Here is a 20,105-nt window from a genome sequence, read left to right as displayed (position 1 = left end):
CAGAAGACCTTTTCTGTACTAAAATATGCCAAAAGAATCAGACACTTCCAATTCCACCTGGCGAACCCTGATTGGCCAGGCATCTTTCCACAAGTACCAATGCGATAGGTTTCTGAGCTTTCTAACTTCATGTTTTCCCTGAAAGTTAAACCTAGAGACAATGCTCTTTTAAGTTAGTTACCTATTCCACTTAAATCAAAATGAAAATTAATGGAATTAAGCTTTCATGTAAAAAATAGTTATATGCCCTTGACATATGCAGTTGAATGTAAAACAAAGGTTTTCCAATTTGAATTGTTTATGGAGTAGAAATGATATAACAAGAGGAGAAGAAACATATATATATATATAAAGCAATACCTATATCTTTTAGGAATTCATCAATTTACAGATCCAAAACTTCCAAGCATTCAATAGTTATAAATAAGCTTATATATATTCTAAATTATTTTACATCTAATTTTCTTTTACACTTACTTCAAAAAACAAGTTTTTAATTTGAACAATTTTGGTTATAAATATTATAAAATATGACAGTTTAAAAAATAAAATGATTAGATTTTCTAGGTCAATACAAGAATACAAGCTTAAGCTGAAAATAAGCTTGTTGACATCACAGAATGGAGCCAGGGTGTGTGCAGACTCCTACACCATCAGGGAGTGCTAAACATTACATAGGGCTCAGATCACGTCTGCTATGTCTGCAATTCACATGGTATTTTCAGTTAAATTCCAAGAATTTAGAGACATTAATGATATATACCTCATTGTATGTCTTTGATAAAACGAGTTCCCTTGGTCACCCCACTCAGTATTCCCTGGAACCTATGCACACCTCTAAAAGAAGGTCTATGGACATAGTCACTTGCCATTTCTAGCACTTTCCTTCAAGTCTCTGGAATTGCATGAATAAAATATTAAATCATTGTTTTAACACTATGTATGCTTGTGGATTTCAACTGAATAAAGTGATGTAATGAAAGTTGTTAAGAGAGAGGACCCTCAAGTCAGACTGTGTTTAATACAGATTTCTCTACTTCCGAACAGTAAGATTTTAGATAAGTTCTGGAACTCCTCTGAACATTTTACCCTCACTTGTAAAATGGTGCTAAGAAAAGAGCTATCTTATGGGGTTGTAGTGGGGATTAAATGAGTTAATTCACAAAGTATTTGGACCATGCCTGGCACGTGAAAAAAGCCTGATAAGTCCCAGCACCCCTTACGTTTTTCCTCCTCCACATTCATACACAAACACACAGATTCTGAACTGTAACACTACAGGCATTTTGGTCACAAAGATTCTTTCTTGTTGTGAGGTGTCTAGTATTATACAATGCACAGCATCTGTGGCCTCTACCCATTATGTAACAGTAATACTGCACCCACCACTCTCAACTCTGAAAATCAAAATTTCTGGACCTAAATGAACAGAGATTTTGATGTCCCCTGGGAATTAAAATTGACCAAGTTTGAGAAATTCTGGTCTATACCTTGTTCCTAGAAGTTCTACTCCATGTCTGTAGATGCCTCAAGCTCAAATTACTCCAAATGTAAATGCATTTTCTTAAATTTCCCAGGGGACCCCTAGTAAGGTCATCCTTGTCTTAATTTTTTCCACCACCATCCAGGCAACTAATCTGCACACTATGTTGTCAACCTAAATTCCTCCTTCTCACTCACCACATTCTTCCAGTTCTTCAATTCTTGCAGAATCTATCTCCTTTAAATCCTGATCTGGACTTTCCTATCAGTTTACAGTTTTATAGTATCTATTCATCTCAGATTTAGATTACTATAAATTTGTGGTTCTATAGATGATGAGAATTTGACCCCTTTTCACTACCTATCCACCAACTCTTACACACACACACAGACACACACACACACAGCTTCTCTTGTTGCTTTCTCAGCTCCTATAATATGGATATAATTATCACAAATTAAATGAGTATTTTTGCATTACTTTATTAAGTGTATTTATATGATATTGACAGCTATGTCATTAAATGTATGATTGTCTTTTTTTCAAAAATATTTTTTCACCAGAATTAAATTTTGTGTTTTAATTAGCTTATTATTCCATGGCTTTTCCCTGATTCCTCCCAACTTCTTTCCCATTTTGTAATAAATCTCTTCTCAATACATTCAGTCACTGGTATTTAATCAGTTTCATCTTTTTCTCCAGATCTTTCTAGGAGCTTTCTGACCCACTCCAGTCCTGTCAGATTGTCCTATAGTGGTGATGCAATCTGTTATCATGAGATCTTTCTACAGCATCATCCTAGTGATTCCCTTTAACTCTCTCCTGTGCTGGGTACTCTGCTACCTGGATCATGTTTCTTCCCATTTCTTGGTTTCTTATTAATTAGTATAAAACATACACTACCTTGGCTTAAGAAAGGGTGCATGGAATTCAAATTTTACTGACCATGAATGTATGAAATTGCCTTTATTGTATCTTCCTATTTATTAGACTTTTGCATGAGAATAGAATACTGATTTGGAAGTCACTTTTCCTCAAATATTGAAGGCATTGAACCAATCTTGAGAAACTCAATGCTTTTCTTAATCTGGAGACTTTTATGAAAACTGCATACTGTTACTGCACTCTAGAAGATTCAAAAATTTTATACTTGTTGCCATTGTTATGAATATTCATAATGATGTATTTTGATATGTCTATTTTCATATATTAGGAGGAGCATTAATTAGGTCCATTCTGGAAACTCAGGTCTTTCACTTCTGAAAAATGTTTCTTAAAATAAATTAATGATTTCCTGCTTATTGTATTCTGTTTTTTTATCTGGAACTTTTTAGTCTTTTATTTCCTCTTTTATTTTCCAGTTATTAATATCCTCTGCAGGATATAATCTCAACTTTTCTTCAAGGACATTTATTGATTTGTATTCTTTTTTGATACCATTTTCAATAATGAAGAGTAAACTTTATTCTATTATGATAACTTTTCTTGAAGTTTTCTTCTCTTTGCATTATCTGTTTTCTTCAAATTGTTTTAGAATGTCCAGGTTTATTTTATATTTGAGGTTCTCTTTAAGTGTCTCAGCAGACTTTCCTATACCTAAACATTTAGGAATGGGTTTCAAAAGCTAACTAGAATCTCAATGTGGGTGCTTAGTGCTTATGAATTTTAGCCTTACTAAGATAGGGGACTCTTAGTGGCAATGCCATCTGGTTTTATGGTGGAATGGTTTGATGACCCAGAGAATGGGCCCTGTCAGCCTGAAGGATTTATCTTGCTTTCAGCATACTGGGAGCAGAGCTGAACAGAGGAAGTAGGCTGAGAGTATCAATATTTATTAGGTAAAACTTCTGAATTACCCTGTTTTAACATATTAAAGCTTCCCTAAAACATGCACATAATCACCTAATTTAGAGTGCTTTGGTTTAATTTCTACTTTTTTTTTATTTTTTTAATTTTTTACAATTTTATTCACACACCATACAAACCATCCAACATATACAATCAGTGGCTCACAGTATCATCACATAGTTGTACATACATCCCCATGATCAATTTTAGAACGTTTTCATTACTCCTGACAAGAAATAAGAATAAAAAATAAAACTCAAATTCTCCCATACCCTTTACAGCCTCCCCCCCTCCTTGTTGACCCATAGAATTGGTATGGTACATTTGTTACTGCTGAGGAAAGAATATTAAAATATTACTGATAACTCAAGTCCTAGTTCACAATATGAATATTTTCCCCATACACCCCTCTATTAACCTCTTGTAATAGTTTCATATATTTGTTCTAGTTCATGAAATAACTCTCTTCTTGATGAATTGCCCCTTTTATTAATATATAGTCCCCTTCTTTGTCTCGTACATTTTTGCATTTAAAGACTATTTTGTCTGATATTAGTATCGCTTCCCCAGTTTTGTTTTTTTTTTGTTACTGCTTGCATGGAATATGTTTTCCCATCTTTTCACTTTGAACATAAATGTATCTTTGGGTCTAAAATGAGTCTCCTGAAAACCACATATAGTTAGATCATTTTTTTTTTTAATCCATTCTACCAATCTTTGTCTTTTGATTGGGAGTTTAATCCATTAACATTCAATATTATTAGTATAATAGCTATCTTCAACCATTTTATGCCTTGGCTTTTATTTGTCAGCTTTTTCTCTCTTTTATCCTTTCAGCTCCCTTTCTGATACTCATCACTTGTATACTCTAATCCAAGACTCTTCCTTGTCTTTTTCTTTATTGGACCGCAGAACTCCCTTTAGTATTTCTGCAGGACAGGTCCTTTGTTAACAAATTCTCTCAGCTTCTGTTTATCTATGAATATTTTAAGCACTCCCTCACTTTTGAAGGACAGCTTTGGTGGATAAAGAATTCTTGGCTGGCAATTTTTCTCTTTCACTATGTTAAATATATCATACCACCACTGCCTCTTGCCTCCATGGTGTCTGATGAGAACTCAGTGCTGAGCCTTATGTGGCTTCCCTTGTATGTGGTAAACTGCTTTCTCTTGCTGTTTTCAGGATTCTCTCCTCTTTGGCATTTGACAGTCTGACTAATATGTGTCTTGGAGTGGGTCTATTCAGATTTCTTCTATTTAGAGTATGCTGGTCTTCTTGGATTTGCATATTTATGTTTTTAATGAGAGTTGGGAAATTTCAGTCATTATAGCCTCAATTATTCTTCCTGGCCTTTTACCCTTGTCTCCTCTTTCTGGAACAAATATAATGCATTTATTTCTGTGTTTCATATTGTCAATCATTTCCCTGAGACTCAGCTCAAATTTCTTTTTTTTTCTCCATTTGTTCTTTTGCCAGTTTGAGCTCAGTTGCTCTGTAGTTCACATATCCGTTCTTCTGCCTCTTCAAATCTGCTATTGTGCATCTCTAGTATATTTTCAATTTAATCTACTTTATCTTTCATTTCTGTAAGATCTGCTATTTTTCTATGTAATCTTTCAAATTCTTCTTTATCTTCTCTTAGTGTCTTAACATCCTTTATCTCTTAACCATCTCATTGTAATTATCTAGGAGATTCGTTTGACCATCTTTGATTAGTTGTTCCAAATCATGTACTTCCTCAGACTTTTAAATTTGATCATTTGATTTGGCCATATCTTCTTGTTTCTTAATGTGCCTTGGTAATTTTTTGCTGGTTTCTGGGCATCTGATTACCTTGATAAGATTATTTTGAAAGTTGGTTTCCCTTTCATCTAAGTTTTTGTTGATTGCATTCACATTGAAAATTTCCTTTGGCACTAGGTTCAACAGTATTTTACAGCCACACTAGGGCCACCATCCCACACAGCAGGGTGCAAACCCATAACAAATGGCCCAGGAGGAGAACAAGTCAGGAAAGCAGTTACTCAGGCTGCATTTTCCCAACCTTCCCAGCAGATGGCACTCTTTGGTGACCCATTTCCCACATTCCTACACATTTAAATTGCCTCTCTGTCTCTCAGATGCTGCAGCCCACAAGGCAAGACTGAGGCACACTAGGGGCTGTAGGCCCCAGGGGTGGGGAAAGGGAGCCTAGGGCTGCAGTGGAGCTCAGTCACTCACTGGAGCTTCTCTGTTTGTGGAAATAGTGGGGGAGTGACTGCCCTGGACTTCTGTGCTGATAGGTTAAAAGCTGCAAGACCCAGAGGGCCACCAGCTCCAGCCAGCAGCCTGAAATGGACTGTGCCATGTCCCCTACTCCCTGTCTCTGCCAGCCTGCTGCAGCCAGCTGGATGGGACCTAGATGCACCCAGATCTGCTGCCCTGGAGGGTGGGAGATTGGTGCAGATCAATCTCTTGGCACAGTCTCTGAGTTTGTGGAACCAATGGAGCCACAGGCTCCTGAGCCGCTGCATGGAAAGGCTCCAGGCTGCAGGACTGAGAGGGTCAACTCCACTGCACAACAAGGGACTGCACCACATCTGCCAGTCTTGGGGGTGGGAGATGTGTGACAGGAACCACAGTGGAGATTAGTCTCTCAACACAGTCTCTCAGCTTGTGGGACCAATGGAGATGAGACTCTTATGGAAAGGTTCTAGGCCATGGGAGAGGGTTACCTTTGCTGGTTAAAAATTTGTCCAGAACTGCACATCTGCTGGCCTTGGAGCTGGGGAATGTGTAACTGAGCCTGCAGTGTAGACCAGTCTCTTACTGAGTCTCTCGGCTCATGGGATCAATGAAGCTGCAATCTCCCAAGCTCCTGCATGAAAATGCTGTAGGCTGTGTGACCAACCTTACTGGCCCTCAGTTGGAGCAGGACTCCACCACATCTCACCAGCTGGGGAGAACCTAGCCAACCCACAGCCGCCAGGCTCAGGGAAAAGGAAGGCACCAGATACTGTGGTTGAGCTTACTCACCACAATTTCACAGTCACATTTCTCCATTTTTTTCATCCAGCTTCTCAAATGTTGCAATGGTCTGCCTGTGGTCTCCTGAGTCCCAGAACCACTGCTTTATATAATTCCTGCTTGTTCTCTAAGTGCTTTTGGTGGAGTGAGCTCTGCCCTCCATATTCCATCATCTTCCTAGAATTCTCTGCCCCTTTTATGTCTATTAATTTTTTTGTTAGAGAAGTTGTAGGTTTACAGAAATACCATGACTCTCTATAAAATACAGAATTCCCATATATCACCCAGTTATTAACATTTTGCATTAGCACAGTACGTTCGTTATAATTTTAGTTTGGTATAGTTGCTGAAATGCAATATTCCAGAAATGGGTTGGCTTTTAACAATGGGCATTTATTAGCTTGCAAGCTTACAGTTCTAAAGCCCTGAAAATGTCCAAATCAAGGCATCATCAGATGATGTTTTCTCCCTGAAGACTGGCTACCAGTGATCCTCAACTCCTCTGTCACATGGCAAGGCACATGGCAGGTCTCCTTTTCCCTCCCTTCTCCCCAAGGTTTTGATGCTTTCAGCTTCTGGCTTCATCTGTGCCTTTCTTTCTGAGCTTCTGTATCTTTTCCTCTTTGCTGCTGGTTGCTTCTCTCTCAGCTTCTCTGTATTTCTTCTCTTACAAAGGACTCCAGTAAAAGATTAATACCCACCTGGGGCATGCCTCACCTAAGTAACCTAATCAAAAGGTCCTACCACAATAGGTCTACAAGCACAGGAATGGATTAGCTTTAAGTAAATGATCTTTTCAGGGATACATACAGCTTCAAACCATCACATAAGTATTGAAAGAACATTTTTATATTATTAACTATGATCTATTGATAGAAGGTTTCATTATGTTGTACTATATTTTTTAAATAAGCACTTTATTTAACCAAAAAAATTAAGAAAGCACCTGCAGAAAACCATTTTCTTATTTTTTTTTTAAAAAAAGAAAAAAACCTACAAAGCTTGTAAATTCCAATCAACATTATCAGATATACAACATCTATAAAGAACAAACATCTCCTTCAAAAATATGGACAGAGAGAGAGAGACAGACAGACCACACCCAGCAAATATTGAGGGATTTTGTTATCATTTATTTGTGAAATCCTATGTTTTTCCTTTTAGTATTTATTCTAGTAAAACATATATATGGCAATTCAGTGTTGTTAATTACATACACAATGTTGTGGTACCATCACCACCATCCATTACCAAAACTTTACAACCAACCCCAACAGAAATCTGTATAATTTAATTATTAACTCCCCATTCCCTTCCCAGAAGCCAGTCCTGGTATCCTATATTCTAGATTCTGATTCACTGAGCTTCCTTATTCTAATTATTTCGTGTCAGTGAGATCATACAATATTTGTCCATTTGTATCTGGCTTATTTTGCTCAACATGATGTCTTCAAGGTTCATCCATATTGTCACATGTATCAGTATTTTATTCCTTTTTATGGCTAAATAATATTCCATTGGGTGTATATCACCTTTTGTTTATCCATCAGTTTATGGACTTATCTTGCTTCCATCTTTTAGCATTTCTGAACTATGCCACTAGAAACACTGGTGTCAAAATATCTGGCTGAATCCCAGCTTTCAAGTCTTTGGATATAGACCTAGAAGTGGGATTGTCAGGTCATATGGTAATTCTACACTTAACTTTCTGAGGAACTGTCAGACAGTCTTCTAAGGTAGGTGCACCACTCTACATTCCCATCAATAAAGAATGAGTGTTCCTATTTCTCCACATCTTCTCCCACACTGGTAGTTTTCCATTTTTTAATAGTAGCTATTCTAGTGGGTGTGAAATAGTAACACATTGTGGTTTTATTTTGCATTTCTCAAAAGCTGAATGATCTTTACACATGCTTTTTGGTCTTTTGTATATCCTATTTGCAGAAATCTCTATTCAAGTCTTTTGCTACTTTTTAATGGGATTGTTCATCTTTTTGTTGTTGAGTTGAAGGATTTCTGTATGTATTCTGGATATTAAACACTTATTGGATATGCCGTTTCCAAATATTTTTCAATGTATAAGCTGTGGTTCTACTTTCAAAATGAAGTCCTTAGAGGTGTACAAGTTTTAATATTGATGTTTTTGCTTTAGGTGAAAAGTCTAAGGATCAGTGGCCTAATACCAGGTCCTGAAGAAAACACATGGAAGCCAACAAAAACAAGCCTGATTTAGCTGGGTCTTCCAGCTCTACTTGGTTTAACCTTTCCATAACATCAAATAACCAAAACCATCATCCTACCCAGAGATACCCTATGATATCCATGATATATTTAGAATTTCTGACAAGGGAGAGGGAATGACTGGACAAGGAGTTTAATTTACCCCTAATTTTACAATCTAAATTATACTTGGGTTTTGTTTACTACTCACTATGTTATCTCATGAAGTTGCTATCCTCTGATTACCCAAAAATGTGATCAGAACTTTTCCTCCTTCATTCCCCCAAACACTACTTATGATGGAGTCAGTGTAAACTTATGTAAGTTTCTCACAGCTTTTTAGAGACTGAAGGTTAATGACAGCATGCTATGATACCAGGCATAAATTCACGGTGAAATGTGGTTTCTAAATATCATTGAGCATTCCCATCCAAGGACCACTTATTTTTAACTATGTATCTTCTGGGTTCTGGGTTGAAGACATATTGTTGTTCTCTTTTATCACCCATCCCCATATTCTCTAAAATGCTAGCAAACCAGCAAACATTCCAAATTTGTTTTATTTTATTCTGCAGAATAAGTCAGTTTTGTATTTGAACCAATCATCTCTAAACTATACTAAACCTATAAACCTCTTCCCTCCCACAAAAGGAACCAAACTTTTTCATAATCAAAAATAGCAAAACCCCTGACAGAAATTCATATATCCTCCTAGAAAGAATCATAGTCAATTTCAAAAGAGAAATGTTTTATCCTGCTATGTCCATTGGAATACAACTAATAAAATAAATTAGAAGCAAAGTATACTAGAAAGAGCAATAGGATTAAATTCAGGACCTAGAGTTTACACTAGGCTTTTTCATTGAGAAGCTACATTACTTTAAACAAAGCTTATACCTCTCCGGGTTTCACTTTACTATCCCATCAATAAGTATATAGTTACCATTTATTATGCATTTGTTTAGGTGTAAATAAAAAAAAATAACTCAGGAAAATAAGCAAAATATTAATTTAGTATTAATTTAGCAAATGGGGGTGATTCTTGGTAGTCTTTACGGAACCCCTGTGAGGGAAACTCTGCCATTTGAGGAGGCAGTGCTTAGTGGAGGACAGAAAGACAGGAGTGGAGACAATTTGTTAGATTCATGCTTCAAAGGGGATATTACAACTGGCAACCAGAGTAGATCCCATCCAATATAAAATGTTACCCAGATGACAACCACTGCAGGATGAGTCATCATATTGCAGGAGGAAAGAAAGTTCAGACAATGAAATCACAGATAAAATAAATTCCTTCCTTCATGTTATTCTCAAACAGGAATGATGGGAAAAAGAGAAATAAATGTGAAGATGTGAAATGTGAAAATGGTGAGGAAAAGAAGACCTACTCTAAACAAAGTGAACATAAATTAGTGAGAGAAGGCTCAAATTTCCTTCACCATGATAATAAAGAAACAGGGTAAGAATGCTATAACCAAATTAACACAGTGAACCTCCTTGTCCTGAAACTACCTACAGAGGAGATCCCATTTATAATCAAAAATTTCTCCTATGCAGGGTCTTTCTCAGGGCAAGTTTAATATCTTTGTTCCTCAAGCTGTAGATTAAGGGGTTCATCATGGGAACCACATTAGTGTAAAAGAGAGAAGAGATTTTTCCCTCATTCATAGACCTTTCAGAAGATGGCTGGAGATAAGTAAATGAACATGACCCAAAAAACAGTAAAACAGCTATTATGTGGGAACTGCAGGTGCTGAAGGCTTTGAACCTGCTGTCAGTGGAATTCATGTGCAGGATGCTGGAGAGAATGAATCCATAAGAGATAAAGATGGTGAGACTGGGCACAAAGATATTGATGCTTGCTACAATGAACAACACCAGCTCATTGACATAGGTGCTTGTGCAGGAGAGCTGGAGCACAGGGAGGATGTCACAGAAATAATGGTTGATGGTGTTGGCATCACAGAAGGTCAGTCTCAGCATGCATCCAGTGTGGGTCATAGCAGTAGAAAATGCCATCAAGTATGAACCAAACATAAGGTTGGAACACACTTTAGGGGACATGGCAATGTTATATGAGAGTGGATTACAGATGGCCACATAGCGATCATAGGCCATTGATGTCAGCACGTAGCTCTCAGAGATGGCAAAAAAGCAGAAGAAGTAGAGCTGAGCCATGCACCCCTGGTAGGAGATAATATTCTTCTTCGATATGAAGTTGATCAGCATTTTTGGTGTAAAAACAGAAGAATAACAGAGGTCTGTGAAGGACAGGTTAAAGAGGAAAAAGTACATGGGGGTGTGAAGGTGGGAATTCAGCCCAATTAGAGTTATCAAGCCCAAGTTTCCCAGCATGGTGACCATATACAGTGCTAGGAACAAGAAGAACAGAGGGAGTTGGAGATCTGAGTGGTCTGTTATTCCCACCAGTATGAACTCAGTCACTAAAGAGCCATTTTCAGTAGTCATTCTTCTATGGGGGATCTGTGGGGACAAGAGAATGGACTTATATTAGAGGACCATCCAGATCTTTCCACAACATCTCCACCCACGAGTGGGCTCTACAGTGGGAATGTCTGAGATTAGCCCAACCTGGACCCATAGAAGCTGCCTTTATCCCTGGTAGCAAAAACATCAATTTACCCTTATTAGAGTCCTTAAAACTAATTATATTAAATAACTCTCACAACTTACCCCACAGTGTGAAGACAAGTGCTGCCACAGGAAAACATGACAGCTGGAAAAACCAAAGGACAAAAGAGAAGGAAGAGGTTGATGTCGAAGAGGCGGGGCAAGATGGCAGACTGGTGAGCTGTATGTTTTAGTTACTCCTCCAGGAAAGTAGGTAAAAAGCCAGGAACTGCGTGGACTGGACACCACAGAGCAATCTGTCTTTGGGCATACTTCATACAACACTCATGAAAACGTGGAACTGCTGAGATCACCGAAATCTGTAAGTTTTTGCGGCCAGGGGACCCGCGCCCCTCCCTGCCAGGCTCAGTCCCGGGGGAGGAGGGGCTGTCAGCTCCAGGAAGGAGAAGGGAGAATTGCAGTGGCTGCTCTCATCGGAAACTCATTCTACTGATTCAAACTCCAACCATAGATAGACTGAGGCCAGACACCAGAGACTCTGAGAGCAGCCAGCCCAGCAGAGAGGAGACGGGCATAGAAGGAAAACAACACGAGAAGCTCCAAAGTAAAAGCAGAGGATTTTTGGAGTTCTGGTGAACACAGAAAGGGGAAGGGCGGAGATCAGGCCTTGAGGCGCATATGCAAATCCCGAAGCAAGGCTGATCTCTCTGCCCAGGGCACCTTTCCTTAATGGCCCTGGTTGCTTTGTCTATTAGCATTTCAATAACCCATTAGATCTCTGAGGAGGGCCGTTTTTTGTTTTTTTGTTTTTTTTTTTAAATCCTTTTTGCTTTTCCTAAAACAATTACTCTAAGAAGCTCAATACAGAAAGCTTCAAAGAATTGAAATTTGGGCACGTCAAGTCAAGAGCAGAAATAAGAGAGCTCTGAGACAAAAGGCAATAATCCAGTGGCTGAGAAAATTCACTAAACAACACAACTTCCCAAGAAAAGGGGGGTGTCCGCTCACAGCCACCATCCTGGTGGACAGGAAACACTCCTGCCCATCGCCAGCCCCATAGCCCAGAGCTGCCCCAGACAACCCAGTGTGACGGAAGTGCTTCAAATAACAGGCACACACCACAAAACTGGGCGTGGACATTAGCCTTCCCTGCAACCTCAGCTGAATGTCCCAGAGCTGGGAAGGGGGAGCAGTGTGAATTAACAGAGCCCCATTCAGCCATCATTTGAGCAGACTGGGAGCCTCCCAACACAGCCCAGCAGCCCAGAACTGCCCTGGGGGGACGGCACTCACCTGTGACATAGCACAGTCATCCCTCAACAGAGGACCCGGGGTGCACAGCCTGGAAGAGGGGCCCACTTGCAAGTCTCAGGAGCCATACGCCAATACCAAAGACTTGTGGGTCAGTGGCAGAGACAAACTGTGGCAGGACTGAACTGAAGGATTAGACTATTGCAGCAGCTTTAAAACTCTAGGATCATCAGGGAGATTTGATTGTTAGGGCCACCCCCCCTCCCCGACTGCCCAGAAACACGCCCCACATACAGGGCAGGCAACACCAACTACACACGCAAGCTTGGGACACCAATTGGGCCCCACAAGACTCACTCCCCCACTCACCAAAAAGGCTAAGCAGGGGAGATCTGGCTTGTGGAGAACAGGTGGCTCGTGGACGCCACCTGCTGGTTAGTTAGAGAAAGTGTACTCCACGAAGCTGTAGATCTGATAAATTAGAGATAAGGACTTCAACTGGTCTACAAACCCTAAAAGAACCCTATCAAGGACAGCAAATGCCACGAGGCCAAAAACAACAGAAAATTATAAAGCATATGAAAAAACCAGACGATATGGATAACCCAAGCCCAAGCACCCAAATCAAAAGACCAGAAGAGACACACCTAGAGCAGCTACTCAAAGAACTAAAGATGAACAATGAGACCCTAGTACGGGATATGAAGGAAATCAAGAAGACCCTAGAAGAGCATAAAGAAGACATTGCAAGACTAAATAAAAAAATGGATGATCTTATGGAAATTAAAGAAACTGTTGACCAAATTAAAAAGATTCTGGACACTCATAGTACAAGACTAGAGGAAGTTGAACAACGAATCAGTGACCTGGAAGATGACAGAATGGAAAATGAAAGCATAAAAGAAAGAATGGGGAAAAAAATTGAAAAACTCGAAATGGACCTCAGGGATATGATAGATAATATGAAGCGTCCGAATATAAGACTCATTGGTGTCCCAGAAGGGGAAGAAAAGGGTAAAGGTCTAGGAAGAGTATTCAAAGAAATTGTTGGGGAAAACTTCCCAAATCTTCTAAACAACATAAATACACAAATCATAAATGCTCAGCGAACTCCAAATAGAATAAATCCAAAAAAACCCACTCCGAGACATATACTGATCACACTGTCAAACATAGAAGAGAAGGAGGAAGTTCTGAAAGCAGCAAGAGAAAAGCAATTCACCACATACAAAGGAAACAGCATAAGACTAAGTAGTGACTACTCAGCAGCCACCATGGAGGCGAGAAGGCAATGGCACGATATATTTAAAATTCTGAGAGAGAGGAATTTCCAGCCAAGAATACTTTATCCAGCAAAGCTCTCCTTCAAATTTGAGGGAGAGCTTAAATTTTTCACAGACAAAGAAATGCTGAGAGAATTTGCTAACAAGAGACCTGCCCTACTGGAGATACTAAAGGGAGCCCTACAGACAGAGAAACAAAGACAGGACAGAGAGACTTGGAGAAAGGTTCAGTACTAAAGAGATTCGGTATGGGTACAATAAAGGATATTAATAGAGAGAGGGAAAAATATGGCAAACATAATCCAAAGGATAAGATGGCCGATTCAAGAAATGCCTTCACGGTTTTAACGTTGAATGTAAATGGATTAAACTCCCCAATTAAAAGATATAGATTCGCAGAATGGATCAAAAAAAATGAACCATCAATATGTTGCATACAAGAGACTCATCTTAGACACAGGGACACAAAGAAATTGAAAGTGAAAGGATGGAAAAAAATATTTCATGCAAGCTACAGCCAAAAGAAAGCAGGTGTAGCAATATTAATCTCAGATAAAATAGACTTCAAATGCAGGGATGTTTTGAGAGACAAAGAAGGCCACTACATACTAATAAAAGGGGCAATTCAGCAAGAAGAAATAACAATCGTAAATGTCTATGCACCCAATCAAGGTGCCACAAAATACATGAGAGAAACATTGGCAAAACTAAAGGAAGCAATTGATGTTTTCCACAATAATTGTGGGAGACTTCAACACATCACTCTCTCCTATAGATAGATCAACCAGACAGAAGACCAATAAGGAAATTGAAAACCTAAACAATCTGATAAATGAATTAGATTTAACAGACATCTACAGGACATTACATCCCAAATCACCAGGATACACATACTTTTCTAGTGCTCACGGAACTTTCTCCAGAATAGATCATATGCTGGGACATAAAACAAGCCTCAATAAATTTAAAAAGATTGAAATCATTCAAAGCACATTCTCTGACCACAATGGAATACAATTAGAAGTCAATAACCATCAGAGACTTAGAAAATTCACAAATACCTGGAGGTTAAACAACACACTCCTAAACAATCAGTGGGTTAAAGAAGAAATAGCAAGAGAAATTGCTAAATATATAGAGACGAATGAAAATGAGAATACAACATACCAAAACCTATGGGATGCAGCAAAAGCAGTGCTAAGGGGGAAATTTATAGCACTAAATGCATATATTAAAAAGGAAGAAAGAGCCAAAATCAAAGAACTAATGGATCAACTGAAGAAGCTAGAAAATGAACAGCAAACCAATCCTAAACCAAGTAGAAGAAAAGAAATAACAAGGATTAAAGCAGAAATAAATGACATAGAGAACAAAAAAACAATAGAAAGGATAAATATCACCAAAAGTTGGTTCTTTGAGAAGATCAACAAGATTGACAAGCCCCTAGCTAGACTGACAAAATCAAAAAGAGAGAAGACCCATATAAACAAAATAATGAATGAAAAAGGTGACATAACTGCAGATCCTGAAGAAATTAAAAAAATTATAAGAGGATATTATGAACAACTGTATGGCAACAAACTGGATAATGTAGAAGAAATGGACAATTTCCTGGAAACATATGAACAACCTAGACTGACCAGAGAAGAAATAGAAGACCTCAACCAACCCATCACAAGCAAAGAGATCCAATCAGTCATCAAAAATCTTCCCACAAATAAATGCCCAGGGCCAGATGGCTTCACAGGGGAATTCTACCAAACTTTCCAGAAAGAACTGACACCAATCTTACTCAAACTCTTTCAAAACATTGAAAAAAATGGAACACTACCTAACTCATTTTATGAAGCTAACATCAATCTAATACCAAAACCAGGCAAAGATGCTACAAAAAAGGAAAACTACCGGCCAATCTCCCTAATGAATATAGATGCAAAAATCCTCAACAAAATACTTGCAAATCGAATCCAAAGACACATTAAAAAAATCATACACCATGACCAAGTGGGGTTCATTCCAGGCATGCAAGGATGGTTCAACATCAGAAAAACAATCAATGTATTACAACACATTAAAAACTCGAAAGGGAAAAATCAATTGATCATCTCAATAGATGCTGAAAAATCATTTGACAAAATCCAACATCCCTTTTTGATAAAAACACTTCAAAAGGTAGGAATTGAAGGAAACTTCCTCAACATGATAAAGAGCATAGATGAAAAACCCACAGCCAGCATAGTACTCAATGGTGAGAGACTGAAAGCCTTCCCTCTAAGATCAGGAACAAGACAAGGATGCCCGCTGTCACCACTGTTATTCAACATTGTGCTGGAAGTGCTAGCCAGGGCAATCCGGCAAGACAAAGAAATAAAAGGCATCCAAATTGGAAAAGAAGAAGTAAAACTGTCATTGTTTGCAGATGATATGATCTTATATCTAGAAAACCCTGAGAAATCAACGATACACCTACTAGAGCTAATAAACAAATTTAGCAAAGTAGTGGGATACAAGATCAATGCACATAAGTCAGTAATGTTTCTATATGCTAGAAATGAACAAACCGAAGAGACACTCAAGAAAAAGATACCATTTTCAATAGCAACTAAAAAAATCAAGTACCTAGGAATCAACTTAACCAAAGATGTAAAAGACCTATACAAAGAAAACTACATAACTCTACTAAAAGAAATAGAAGGGGACCTTAAAAGATGGAAAAATATTCCATGTTCATGGATAGGAAGGCTAAATGTCATTAAGATGTCAATTCTACCCAAACTCATCTACAGATTCAATGCAATCCCAATCAAAATTCCAACAACCTACTTTGCAGACTTGGAAAAGCTAGTTATCAAATTTATTTGGAAAGGGAAGATGCCTCGAATTGCTAAAGACACTCTAAAAAAGAAAAACGAAGTGGGAGGACTTACACTCCCTGACTTTGAAGCTTATTATAAAGCCACAGTTGCCAAGACAGCATGGTACTGGCACAAAGATAGACATATAGATCAATGGAATCGAATTGAGAATTCAGAGATAGACCCTCAGATCTATGGCCGACTGATCTTTGATAAGGCCCCCAAAGTCACCGAACTGAGCCATAATGGTCTTTTCAACAAATGGGGCTGGGAGAGTTGGATATCCATATCCAAAAGAATGAAAGAGGACCCCTACCTCACCCCCTACACAAAAATTAACTCAAAATGGACCAAAGATCTCAATATAAAAGAAAGTACCATAAAACTCCTAGAAGATAATGTAGGAAAACATCTTCAAGACCTTGTATTAGGAGGCCACTTCCTAGACTTTACACCCAAAGCACAAGCAACAAAAGAGAAAATAGATAAATGGGAACTCCTCAAGCTTAGAAGTTTCTGCACCTCAAAGGAATTTCTCAAAAAGGTAAAGAGGCAGCCAACTCAATGGGAAAAAATTTTTGGAAACCATGTATCTGACAAAAGACTGATATCTTGCATATACAAAGAAATCCTACAACTCAATGACAATAGTACAGACAGCCCAATTATAAAATGGGCAAAAGATATGAAAAGACAGTTCTCTGAAGAGGAAATACAAATGACCAAGAAACACATGAAAAAATGTTCAGCTTCACTAGCTATTAGAGAGATGCAAATTAAGACCACAATGAGATACCATCTAACACCGGTTAGAATGGCTGCCATTAAACAAACAGGAAACTACAAATGCTGGAGGGGATGTGGAGAAATTGGAACTCTTATTCATTGTTGGTGGGACTGTATAATGGTTCAGCCACTCTGGAAGTCAGTCTGGCAGTTCCTTAGAAAACTAGATATAGAGCTACCATTCGATCCAGCGATTGCACTCCTCGGTATATACCCGGAAGATCGGAAAGCAGTGACACGAACAGATATCTGCACGCCAATGTTCATAGCAGCATTATTCACAATTGCCAAGAGATGGAAACAACCCAAATGTCCTTCAACAGATGAGTGGATAAATAAAATGTGGTATATACACACGATGGAATACTACGCGGCAGTAAGAAGGAACGATCTGGTGAAACATATGACAACATGGATGAACCTTGAAGACATAATGCTGAGCGAAATAAGCCAGGCACAAAAAGAGAAATATTATATGCTACCACTAATGTGAACTTTGAAAAATGTAAAACAAATGGTTTATAATGTAGAATGTAGGGGAACTAGCAGTAGAGAGCAATTAAGGAAGGGGGAACAATAATCCAGGAAGAACAGATAAGCTATTTAACGTTCTGGGGATGCCCAGAAATGACTATGGTCTGTTAATTTCTGATGGTTGTAGTAGGAACAAGTTCACTGAAATGTTGCTATATTATGTAACTTTCTTGGGGTAAAGTAGGAACATGTTGGAAGTTAAGCAGTTATCTTAGGTTAGTTGTCTTTTCCTTACTCCCTTGCTATGGTCTCTTTGAAATGCTCTTTTATTGTATGTTTGTTTTCTTTTTAACTTTTTTTTCATACAGGTGATTTGAAAAAAGAAGGGAAAGTTAAAAAAAAAAAAAAAAAAAAAAAAGAAAAAAGACAAACAAGGGGAAAAAAAAAAAAAAAAGATGTAGTGCCCCCCTTGAGGAGCCTGTGGAGAATGCAGGGGTATTCGCCTACCCCACCTCCATGGTTGCTAACATGACCACAGACATAGGGGACTGGTGGTTTGATGGGCTGAGCCCTCTACCATAAGTTTTACCCTTGGGAAGACGGTTGCTGCAAAGGAGAGGCTAGGCCTCCCTGTATTTGTGCCTAAGAGTCTCCTCCTGAATGCCTCTTTGTTGCTCAGATGTGGCCCTCTCTCTCTGGCTAAGCCAACTTGAAAGGTGAAATCACTGCCCTCCCCCCTACGTGGGATCAGACACCCAGGGAAGTGAATCTCCCTGGCAACGTGGAATATGACTCCCAGGGAGGAATGTAGACCTGGCACCGTGGGACGGAGAACATCTTCTTGACCAAAAGGGGGATGTGAAAGGAAATGAAATAAGCTTCAGTGGCAGAGAGATTCCAAAAGGAGCCGAGAGGTCACTCTGGTGGGCACTCTTATGCACACTTTAGACAACCCTTTTTAGGTTCTAAAGAATTGGGGTAGCTGGTGGTGGATACCTGAAACTATCAAACTACAACCCAGAACCCATGAATCTCGAAGACAGTTGTATAAAAATGTAGCTTATGAGGGGTGACAATGGGATTGGGAAAGCCATAAGGACCAAACACCACTTTGTCTAGTTTATGGATGGATGTGTAGAAAAGTAGGGGAAGGAAACAAACAGACAAAGGTACCCAGTGTTCTTTTTTACTTCAATTGCTCTTTTTCACTCTAATTATTATTCTTGTTATTTTTGTGTGTGTGCTAATGAAGGTGTCAGGGATTGATTTAGGTGATGAATGTACAACTATGTAATGGTACTGTAAACAATCGAAAGTACAATTTGTTTTGTATGACTGCGTGGTATGTGAATATATCTCAATAAAATGATGATTAAAAAAAAAAAAAAAAAATGTAGCTTATGAGGGGTGACAATGGGATTGGGAAAGCCATAAGGACCAAACACCACTTTGTCTAGTTTATGGATGGATGTGTAGAAAAGTAGGGGAGGGAAACAGACAGACAAAGGTACCCAGTGTTCTTTTTTACTTCAATTGCTCTTTTTCACTCTAATTATTATTCTTGTTATTTTTGTGTGTGTGCTAATGAAGGTGTCAGGGATTGATTTAGGTGATGAATGTACAACTATGTAATGGTACTGTAAACAATCGAAAGTACAATTTGTTTTGTATGACTGCGTGGTATGTGAATATATCTCAATAAAATGATGATTTAAAAAAAAAAAAAAAAAAAAAAAAAGAGAAGGAAGATGGTCCAGGACAGAATCTTTCTCTCTCAGAATCTTTCTCTCTCATCTCACCATCTCTTCTTTCACATGGACACTCTCCTCAGCAGTAAAACTGGATGAACAGGCCCTGGCAACGTGGAGTTGCACTGTTGGTGTGGGAACCATGAACATTCTTTTTAATTGAAAACTAAGAGACATTTGACCAGATGTCCAGCAGCTGCCCCAAGTCAAAGAGTAAAGGCCATTTCTAGAGAAGAGAGAGTTGCCTCCCTGGAGCGGGAACCTACACACTGAAATATGAGAACACACCGAGATAATATCTCTGAAAATCCCCTGCTCTCCCCTCAAACAGATTCTTCCACCTGATTCACTTGCATGTCAGGACTACACAATATGGGAGACAAAGCAGCATTTCTTGACCCCTGGATTTCCATCTCAAAATAAGGAGGACATGTACAAATGAAACTCAGGAACTCACCATCTTTAGGTCAAAAAACCTCTGACCTTCCTGTTTGCTATCTTTTCTCCAGGTGACTTTCTAAGAGCAATTTTAAGATTTTATTACCTTGGATTCTAAGAG

The 20,105-nt window shown here is 38.6% G+C and overlaps 1 protein-coding gene across 1 annotated transcript; it reads right to left on the bottom strand.

Moving 5' to 3' along the window:
* Positions 1–10,093: 10,093 nt before the first annotated feature.
* On the bottom strand, positions 10,094–11,029 carry LOC119536186 (olfactory receptor 8B3-like). The gene has a single exon (XM_037838889.1). The coding sequence runs from the start codon at positions 11,024–11,026 to the stop codon at positions 10,094–10,096; it is 933 nt and encodes a 310-aa protein (XP_037694817.1). The 5' UTR covers positions 11,027–11,029.
* Positions 11,030–20,105: the final 9,076 nt, after the last annotated feature.

This window comes from Choloepus didactylus, chromosome 6, assembly GCF_015220235.1.
Source record: "Choloepus didactylus isolate mChoDid1 chromosome 6, mChoDid1.pri, whole genome shotgun sequence".
Classification (NCBI taxonomy): domain Eukaryota; kingdom Metazoa; phylum Chordata; class Mammalia; order Pilosa; family Megalonychidae; genus Choloepus; species Choloepus didactylus.
This window is presented reverse-complemented; position numbering and strand designations above follow the sequence as displayed.